Genomic DNA, 9,791 nt, shown 5'->3' on the forward strand with positions numbered 1-9,791 from the left:
GCCCAGGTGTCATTGCACGGACTACAGTGAACAGTGTATAATTGTGGCCACAAGATTTTCCCACCCTCATTCATTAATGCAGGGATACAGCATTTTCATCAGCATTCTAAATCTTTAAGGCAATAAAATGAGGCAAAAATACAAGAAAGCAAACATGATTTTTATTGAAACAGTTATACTGATAAATGACAGAGATGGTTGTCATGAAGTTTCCATGTTTAATAAAAAAAAAAATCATGGGCTAAAAAGTCATACATGGTACTTAACATTGAATAGTAAGAGAATCCATGCTTCAGAGCAGACACTCAATTCACAAAGAAATCAGGCAAAAAGCCAGTTTCCATTTCAATAAAAAATATTACAGCTTTTTTTTTTTTTTTTACTTTATCCATCTTTACATGGAACAGTTTTGTTCACTTTTTTAATAATATAAAAACGCTTAGTACTGATTGTGAAACACTGGATTTAATTTACAAAATAATAATAATAATATTAATAATAATAATAACAAATAATAATAACAATAATCATTCGATTTAAACAAAAATAGAATGGAGGAGACCAGTTGGAGCGGTTTCATCCTGGCCCACACAAATACACATTTTTGGGGAGGAAATACCGATTGGCATTGAAGTCTACCTGACACACACATACACACAAACACAGTATCAGGTCTTTGAGTCTTTCTCATTGCCATTTACAGTGTTATGGGCACAACGACAAGACACTCTCTTAGCATTCATGAGCCTCTGAGGGATCACTCTCATTGGCTGATCAAAAACTTTTCATTGTCAATCAAGTTCGATGGGCTAATAGTGGCCCTCCGGAAAATGCCCTACTCCCCCAGTACACAGGATAGCAAAATACAGGCAATAAGACCATTTTAAAGTGTCTCAGCATTTGGAGGAGGGGAAAAACCTGCCAGGGGAGAGGAACTTGTATCCATTGCCAGCAGGTAGTCTGATTGAGCGAGCACCAGGGCTGCTGCTAGTGGAAATAGTGGGCGAGGGGGCCATCTTTCTGGGGTTGTGTCCGTTGGAGGGGTTCTTGCTGCCCCTGTCCAGCGAGTGCAGCCCCAGCTCCCGCAGCTCCAGGCTGTCTTGGGCGTCGCTGGGGGAGCAGTGTCGTGGGGAGAGGTTCAGAAGGCTCAGCACATCTCTCTTGGCAGAGACCAGGGATCCTGGGGCGCCACGGAGAGCACGGACTGGACCCAGATGTTGCTGTTGTTGCTGGGCTGCTGCATTGGCCCAGAATGTCTTCAGGTTGTGGATGGCCACAACCTTCTCATCAATTACTCCCCGTCTGAGGCGGTCCAGGTCTGGGGCATCGGCAGGGCTGGAGCAGGCAGAGCCCGTGGAGGAGTAGGAAAGCGCTGGAGATGGGGCACTGCCAGCTGGGGACTGGTGGCCAGAGCTGGGGGACACGTTACTGGGAGAGCGGGAGATGTGCCCACTATAGGGGGAGCTAGGGTATTTTAGCTTGAACTGGGCATGGCTGTCCAGGGTGGGGGAGGGGTGACTGCTATCCTTTAGGGAGGTCTCCGAGGCTGCAGGGCTGTTGTAACCAGAGCTGATCTTCTGCAGAGAGGAAGAGCGGGATGGAGGTTTGGGTCGTGGAGAGGACTGGGCGCGGACACTGGCGCTGCTACTGGGACGGCTGAAGGCGCTGGTCTCTGAGGAGCGGAAGGCAGAGCTCCGGGCTGTGGCCCCAGCTGCAGCCCCCTCAACCCCAGCCCGCTGTAGACTCCCCACTGCCCGCAGGTGGCTTTGGGTCTCCTCCAGGATCTTCTGGGCCAGCTCTTGGGGATCCAGAGGGACAGTCTTCTCTTCCTGGGATTTGACGGTGCTGTCTGTCTCAGTGCTGGACTGGTCCGACTCACCTGTGTCTGAGCTGCTCACCTTGCCTGGCACCTTCTGGAAGGGAGAGTTGGAGCTAGGAACCAGGCTGGTCTTGACAGGGGAGGTGGGGGTGCTGACACTGCCTCGTGACGACACAGACACCTGGTAACCCCGCCCAGTGCCTGAGCTGGACCCCCCAACAACACCCCTGCCCCCGCGGTGGAGGTGGCGCTGACCATGACCCAGAGGTAGAGGCAGAGAGTCACAGTGGCTTCCCAGAGGCTCACTGCTGATGATGGAGAAGCCTTCATACTCCTCGTCATCTCCCCGGCCCCCTCCTACTGCTGCAGCCGCCCCGTGAGGAGAGGAGCGACTGCGGGGAACGTGTGGGTGTTTGTGGGCAGAGAAGTGTGCTGTGGCCCCACCACGCTGTCGATGGCCCAAGAAGTCACACTCTGACTTGGACGCAAAGCTCATGGTGGAGGCCACGGAGCTCAGGCTGTAGACGGAGATGGCATCTGAGGCCAGATTGTCCAGGCAGGGTGGGGAGAAGGGTGGGTTGGGGTAGCCCAGCGGTAGGGGGTTGGAGACAGACTGGGCCGAGGCCAAGGACTCCAGGGAGGACGAGCTGTCCAGGCTGAGACGCTTTGGCAGCTCTGTGGAGTCTGGGATAGAGAGGAGGGGAAAGAGCGGGACAAAATTGTAAGGGTATACATGAACCTATCATGTATCAATCAACTTTAATCACTGCGTATCTATAAATACGATACTTACCAAATAGTGCCAGTAGGGACTGGAGGGCAAAGTGCATGGTGCGGCGGTTGGCTTGCTTGCCCGTCTTCAGTACCACCTCCTCCTGCCCCACCTCACACAGGTCGAACCCTGTACACACACAGGACAGTTACTCTACCAACCTAGCACACATACAGCTGTCTTGTTGTGTTTCACTCTACTCCTACTACTGACAAATTAGGAAGTTATATTCGGTTGGATTATATTGCTTTTATTGATATCAATATCTCACCTAGTGCAGCCAGGAATTCATGGCACCCTGGCAGTCTCCAGAGCTGCACACTGATGGACACCTGGATGGGCAGCAGAGAGAAGTCCTGCTCCTTCTCGCCTGTCTGCAGCTGGACCAGCACCTGGTGGAGCTGGAGGGACAGAGGAGGATGGAAATACAGGAAGTCAGACAGGAATAAAGGAAGCTTTAACCTTTAACTGGTTCATACCACTTTTTAAGGACCTGAGTTGTGGATATACTTTTTTAAAGCAATGAAGTAGAACAAAACTGACAAATGTGTGATGGTTGTGCTCAAGTCAACTGTTTTCCTCCATACACCAGTGTCCTAAAATGACTTCCACCACGCCCATTTGTTGTGGCAGGGGAAATGTAGTTTCTGGCAGGCTTAGTAACTCTGCATCTGCCCTTTGACCCTGTGTGGAGTTGATCCTTGTTCCCAGAGGATTGGCTCTTTAGCCTAGCAGGACTACAGTGCCTTTACTGTGGGGCATGGATCAGTGGCTCAGGGTGGTTTAGATTAGGAGGGAACCACCTGTGCCCTCCAGGCCACACACATCCTCACTGTTTAGGGATTATTCATCCTGGAACAGAGACACCTTTGTTCATTAACACGCCTTCTTAACCTTTTCTATTCATGGTCTGTTTGTTTTTTTGCATCCCTCTGACTACCGGCCCATAAACATCAGTGTGACCTTGACTGACCCAGGGTTGCAAACCCAAGAACATTCATAATACTGCAGAGTCCAGCAGTGGATTGTTGTCCCTGCTGCAGCACGCGTTAAACTGGGGTCTCCTACAGGTTGTACCTCAGTAACTGGACCAGCATGAGATATGAGAATGTGCTAAAAGAACAGAGTGCTTCAACTTCACATGCAGCTGACCTACTGCTCAATGAAACAGCTGATGCAAGAGGGGGGTGTTATGTGGTTTAAAGCAGCGGTGAAAAGGAGAGGGGATGTCACAGCACACTTACCATTCCCACCATATTTTTAACAGCCTTCAGACCGCAGGTTTAGAGACAGGGGCAGGAGAGAGAGAATATGCTTTTAGTTGCATGCATACAGGCCATTAACAAAGAGCAGAGGAGACCAGGTCCAATGGGGACACCAAGGGCACACAGGGAAACAGAAAAACACCACTGTTGGGTAGTGTGTCATTACACACATACTACACAAAACCATTGAATCACCATACATAGTTGCCTATGCAGTGTGATGTCAGGAATACCTCATGTATCATACATGCTTGGAGTGTTTCAAATGTTATGGTCACCACCAATGTGGAAACAAAACCTGAAATCCCTTTCTGGCTACCGTATTATTCATGTAGACATGGGTAACCCTCAGTGGGAGTGACAGGGTTAACTCTCTGGCATCGTGAGGAAGACAACTCAGACTCAGAGGTGGCAGTGGTTGAGATCCTACTGGGGCTGCTGGGTTGCAGCATGCAGATTAAAGAGCGGGATTTGCAGGCGGCCGGTGCGTCACGGTCTAACTAACCCATGTAACAGGGTTAACTGATTATATAATGATGCTTTGTTCTGCCTTCAGCCTTCATGGTCCAAGTGGTTAAGTAAGTCCCCAGTGGTTCTGATGATTTCCTCCATAATACACAATGTCTATCTACCTCTTTGGAGTTAAATACTCCACTCCACTGGTGAGCAGTAGCGCTGTGGTGCTGTGATGCTGTGGTGCTGTGATGCTGTGGTGCTGTGGTGCTGTGATGCTGTGGTGCTGTAATGCTGTGGTGCTGTGATGTTGTGGTGCTGTGATGTTGTGGTGCTGTGGTGCTGTGATGTTGTGGTGCTGTGATGCTGTGATGTTGTGGTGCTGTGATGCTGTGGTGCTGTGATGTTGTAGTGCTGTGATGCTGTGATGCTGTGATGCTGTGGTGCTGTGATTCTGTGGTGCTGTGATGTTGTGGTGCTGTGATGCTGTGATGCTGTGGTGCTGTGATGTTGTGGTGCTGTGATGTTGTGGTGCTGTGGTGCTGTGGTGCTGTGATGCTGTGGTGCTGTGATGTTGTGGTGCTGTGATGTTGTGGTGCTGTGGTGCTGTGGTGCTGTGGTGCTGTGATGCTGTGGTGCTGTGATGTTGTGGTGCTGTGATGTTGTGGTGCTGTGATGCTGTGATGCTGTGGTGCTGTGATGTTGTGGTGCTGTGATGTTGTGGTGCTGTGGTGCTGTGATGCTGTGGTGCTGTGATGTTGTGGTGCTGTGATGCTGTGGTGTTGTGGTGCTGTGATGCTGTGATGCTGTGGTGCTGTGATTCTGTGGTGCTGTGATGTTGTGGTGCTGTGGTGCTGTGATGCTGTGGTGCTGTGATGTTGTGGTGCTGTGATGTTGTGGTGCTGTGGTGCTGTGGTGCTGTGATGCTGTGGTGCTGTGATGCTGGGGCCTACCCGGTTGATGAGCTGCTCGCCTGCCTCAGAGGCGGTGATGAGTTTACACAGGGCTTGGAGAGCTGGGGGCGGTAGACCTGGAAGACACGATCAAAGCAGATGGTTCCTTATTCGCACAAGCTGCATTTAATATACCCTACGTTCAGTAGAAGAGGATAATTATCTGTGTGTTGGTAAAGAACTGCTTGATAAGCAGTATTGTAACGTTTGATATTCAATAGTAGGCCTACACTGAACCAGTATCTCTGCATTAGAGACTTCTCTAACATCCAGAAAGCTTACATTAAACTCCCATTCCCATTCATGCAAAATACATTCGTTTATCATCAAATATGGAGTTTTGTTGAGCAACTATCTTTATTTACTCCCGTTACGGCCGGTATGTACTTCAAAAAAGGTCTGTGAGTTTGTTTCAGTTGCTTGTACATTTTTATTTAGATATTTTTTGGAAGTACAAACTGGCTGTAAATGAAGATAGTTGCTCAACAAAACTCCATATTTGGTGATAAACTCAGGTATTTTGACATAACGCTTGCAGAGCTGGTGAATGGGAGTTTGAATCTGAGCTTTGTGGTATAGAGAGGTCTTTAACACACAGATACTGGTTCAGCATACACATATAACATTCTGAGAGATGTAGGCTTGGTTCTTTTCATGGAGCTGTTCTCCATCTTATTGTACTACCTAAAGTTCCATGTCCTCCTACCAAGGCCCAGTGCCTACCAAGTATTGACTGCAGGGTGGTGCTACACTGCTGCAGCCTGTCTCCAGGGTCTGCTGTGGGGAAGAAGACAGCAGCAGGGATGCCGGTGCCAGCCGAGTCCAGGCGGAAGCCCACAGCGGTCAGCAGGGCATGCCAGCCTGGGACGCCCCCCACCTTGTTCTCCACACTCTGCTGGGACGTGTACATGGAGTTACGCTGGCCGTTCTGAATCCTCTGGAGAGACTTCTCCACCTGGTGGGGACAGGGGATTTAGAGTAGAGTGGTGTGTGTGTGTGTGTGTGTGTGTGTGTGTGTGTGTGTGTGTGTGTGTGTGTGTGTGTGTGTGTGTGTGTGTGTGTGTGTGCATGTGCATGTGCATGTATGTATGTGTTTGACCCTCACCAGGTGCAGTAAGACTCGCAGAGCATCCCGTGCTCTCTCTGGATACTGTAGGATCTCTGCTAGAGCCTGGCCAATCAGGGACGAGGGGCTGTTAAGCTTGACATCATTACCAATCAGCATGTAACCTGGACAAACACACCCACAAGATCAATAGGAAGGAGAGGAAGAGAGAGATACAGACGGTGAGAGTCCAAAGTACTTCTGACACACTTGGGAGTATGGGTGAACTGGGATCTACTCAGTTGGAGGTGACAAACCAAACCAATCTGAGTTTCTGGAAGTAGAATGTCTCTAACCTGCCCAATTGGAGGGGTGGGAGTACTGAGTGTGTGGAAGTAGAATGTCTCTAACCTGCCCAGTTGGAGGGGTGGGAGTACTGAGTGTGTGGAAGTAGAATGTCTCTAACCTGCCCAGTTGGAGGGGTGGGAGTACTGAGTGTGTGGAAGTAGAATGTCTCTAACCTGCCCAGTTGGAGGGGTGGGAGTACTGCTTGCTGCTCTGGACAGTCTTCATGGCGTCTGCGAGGGCAGCGCTGGCCTTGGTCCCGTTGAGCAGAGCGGTGTAAAAGGCATGGACGAACACTTTGGAGGCTGACACAGGAACAGGCCACAGAGACACCAGGACACACTGGGCCCCAGCAGCCAGGAAGGCCCTGGTCAGACCTACCACACCGTCTGCTGTCACCTTACTGCTGGACTCCTGGTATGACCTGTAGATAAGATATACACACATACACCACCAACACATGGTTATGTAAACCTCTATCACAAATACTAGACTACTGCTCTGTCGACCACAGCATAACTAAGTAACTATCAGTGGATAACAGACAGTGGACATTTTGCAATAGAACCAGGTTTCCCCCCTCTCCAGCCTCACTTGAACTAATATGTTTCCCATATTAGGCAAGCAGCCCATCTCCTGGCCCACTCACCCCAGCACCACCAGTTTGACAGGAAGCCTCAGGTCCAGTATATCAGCAGCGGTAAGTAGGAACTCCTGCAGGGGAGGGCTGTCACAGATACTCTCTGCGTCGCTCCCATCATCCTGCAGGTGCAGGCTCTCTGGGATGGTGTAGCTGCTCCCAAACGAGCCCTTCTTGCCCCTGCCTCCGCTGCCTCTCCTCCCTCCCCCTGCCCCTCTCCCTCCAGTCCCCGCCCCGCCGGGTACACTCTCTGGGTTGGGTGTGAGCACCAAGGCGGCCAGCTTCCATGAGATGTGGGTAGCGAAGTGGGCACACTCGGCCTGGGTGAGGGCACTCATCACCCTCTCCTTGGTGGCAGAGGATCCAGCCAGGGGCTGGCAGCCCAGCAGCTCAGACACCATGAGGGCCTCCTCCTCGGCAGAGGGCATGGGCCCCCACAGCCAGCGGTCCATCACAGACGACGGCAGACGAGGGTTCCCCACCACCGCCGCCATGGATACGCCCCCGCAGGAAGCTGGCCCCGCCCGCCGAGAATGACTCTGAGGACACATTGAGAGAGGCCGATGATGTCAATGATAGAATGACTCTGAGGACACATTGAGAGAGGCCGATGATGTCAATGATAGAATGACTCTGAGGACACATTGAGAGAGGCCGATGATGTCAATGATAGAATGTAACAGGAGCCTGAGAGTGTTACTAACAGCAACTAAAGAAGGTATGTCATTCAAATAAAAGCCATTGTGTCATTTGACGAGGATGTTGACCTTGGAGATGGTCCCCATGCCCCGGATGGAGGGCACAGCGATGAGGCTGAAGCGTTCATACAGGTACTCATTAGAGGAGCTGCCTTTCAGCAGGGCGAAGGGGATGAGGTACAACTCCCCCTCCAACACCAACACCAGCTGTCTGTGTCTGCCCACGGGACCACTGGAATGCATCAGGCCCTGGACAGGGAGAGATTAGTATTGATATTATAATTACTATAGTATAAACACTACCTCTCTCTCTTTCTCTGTCCCCCCTCTCCTTTAAAATACACACACGCCACGCACAAACTGGTCATGGGGACATATGCTCACCCCTTCCATGGGTGCGATGAGCAGGTCGTAGAGGGCACGAAGAGGAGGTTTGCTGAGGCTGCTTGGTCGGCGGGGCAGAGAGGAGCAGCCATCTTTGGCTGGGGACATTGTGTTACTGAACAGGCTGGTCATACTCTGGCAGCTCCTGCAAAACACACAAACACAGTGCTCATTTCATAAAGAGCAGCACTCTAAACTGTTTGAATAGAGAATTGGTCATTACGGCTATTCACACTGGCACATACGGCATAGCGGTGTTAGGCAGCTGACCAGGCACACACGCACGCACACACACAGTACTGGTAATGGTCTTTCCAGTTGAGGAACTGTGCCTAGAGCCAGCCAGCCTGCCGCAGAGTGCTGCATCAGAAGTCCCCCCTGGTGAGATGCAGCAGAGTCAGCCACAGCAGAAGTTCCTGTGGGCAATGTATTAATGGCACAACACTGTACTGCAGCATGGCACGGAGGGAGTGATACTGCCCAGCACATTGACTCCTGATGTCCTGTCTCTCTTCCTGTTTCTGCCCTTCATAATGCTCTCTCAGACCTGGACTAGAGAGTCCACTTCAGATCCCCTTCACATTCTAAGTCTCAATGGAAGAATGCACAGTTATATTTTCTGTTCTGAGACAACAATAATAATAATTTGTGCTTTTGAGACAATATACATGTCCACTAGATGGCGATGTGGGTCTGTAGCACTGTGGAGGGGAGACTCACTGCAGGAGAGGGAGGGAAAGTGACACCTCCCTGCTCAGGTGAGGTGAGCTGTGTGATGAAGAGAGAGTGATGGCTCCCTGCTCAGGCAAGGTGAGCTGTGTGTTGAAGAGAGAGTGATGGCTCCCTGCTCAGGCGGGGTGAGCTGTGTGATGAAGAGAGAGTGATGGCTCCCTGCTCAGGCGAGGTGAGCTGTGTGATGAAGAGAGAGTGATGGCTCCCTGCTCAGGTGAGGTGAGCTGTGTGATGAAGAGAGAGTGATGGCTCCCTGCTCAGGTGAGGTGAGCTGTGTGATGAAGAGAGAGTGATGGCTCCCTGCTCAGGCGAGGTGAGCTGTGTGCCACAGCCACGCTGAGCTGAGAGCTGTGGTAATGGCCGCCGTGGACCTGTAAGCCTTACACTCTGTGGAAGGCCCAAGCTCAACAACGCACACTGCTACTGCTATCCATCTGCTGTAACAGCCAGTCCCCCCCCCCCCCCGCGACCCCCTCCATCCTGCCCTCCTGGTGGCCCCAAGCAACTGGCTCTCATCCAGCCCCCTAGCACGCTCCAGTCTCTCTTTCCCAGGCCCTGGAACAGGCCACCGAGGGAAAGCCAACAGACTGTTTGCCTAACAGGAGGAGTGTGAGAGGACATGGGGGTCAAGTGAAGAAAGGTGCAGAGGGATAAAAAAGAGAGAAGGTTTGACCAAGAGGAAGGG

General features: G+C 51.2%; 1 protein-coding gene across 1 annotated transcript in view; it reads right to left on the minus strand.

The window, feature by feature from the left end:
- Nucleotides 1–247: 247 nt before the first annotated feature.
- The window catches only part of LOC139410927 (tetratricopeptide repeat protein 28-like), a 344,871-nt gene continuing 335,327 nt past the window's right edge, over nucleotides 248–9,791 (minus strand). The window contains exons 15-25 of the mRNA XM_071156594.1: nucleotides 8,375–8,519; nucleotides 8,060–8,239; nucleotides 7,302–7,831; nucleotides 6,829–7,076; nucleotides 6,368–6,492; nucleotides 5,986–6,217; nucleotides 5,263–5,339; nucleotides 3,836–3,859; nucleotides 2,863–2,992; nucleotides 2,613–2,720; nucleotides 248–2,503 (exon numbers count right to left, since the gene is read on the minus strand). Of these exons, the coding sequence (XP_071012695.1) occupies nucleotides 894–2,503; nucleotides 2,613–2,720; nucleotides 2,863–2,992; nucleotides 3,836–3,859; nucleotides 5,263–5,339; nucleotides 5,986–6,217; nucleotides 6,368–6,492; nucleotides 6,829–7,076; nucleotides 7,302–7,831; nucleotides 8,060–8,239; nucleotides 8,375–8,519 (3,409 nt within the window). The 3' untranslated portion in view covers nucleotides 248–893. The remainder of the gene's footprint in view (nucleotides 2,504–2,612; nucleotides 2,721–2,862; nucleotides 2,993–3,835; nucleotides 3,860–5,262; nucleotides 5,340–5,985; nucleotides 6,218–6,367; nucleotides 6,493–6,828; nucleotides 7,077–7,301; nucleotides 7,832–8,059; nucleotides 8,240–8,374; nucleotides 8,520–9,791) is intronic.

This window comes from Oncorhynchus clarkii, chromosome 6 (genome assembly GCF_045791955.1).
Source record: "Oncorhynchus clarkii lewisi isolate Uvic-CL-2024 chromosome 6, UVic_Ocla_1.0, whole genome shotgun sequence".
Taxonomy (NCBI): Eukaryota; Metazoa; Chordata; class Actinopteri; order Salmoniformes; family Salmonidae; genus Oncorhynchus; species Oncorhynchus clarkii.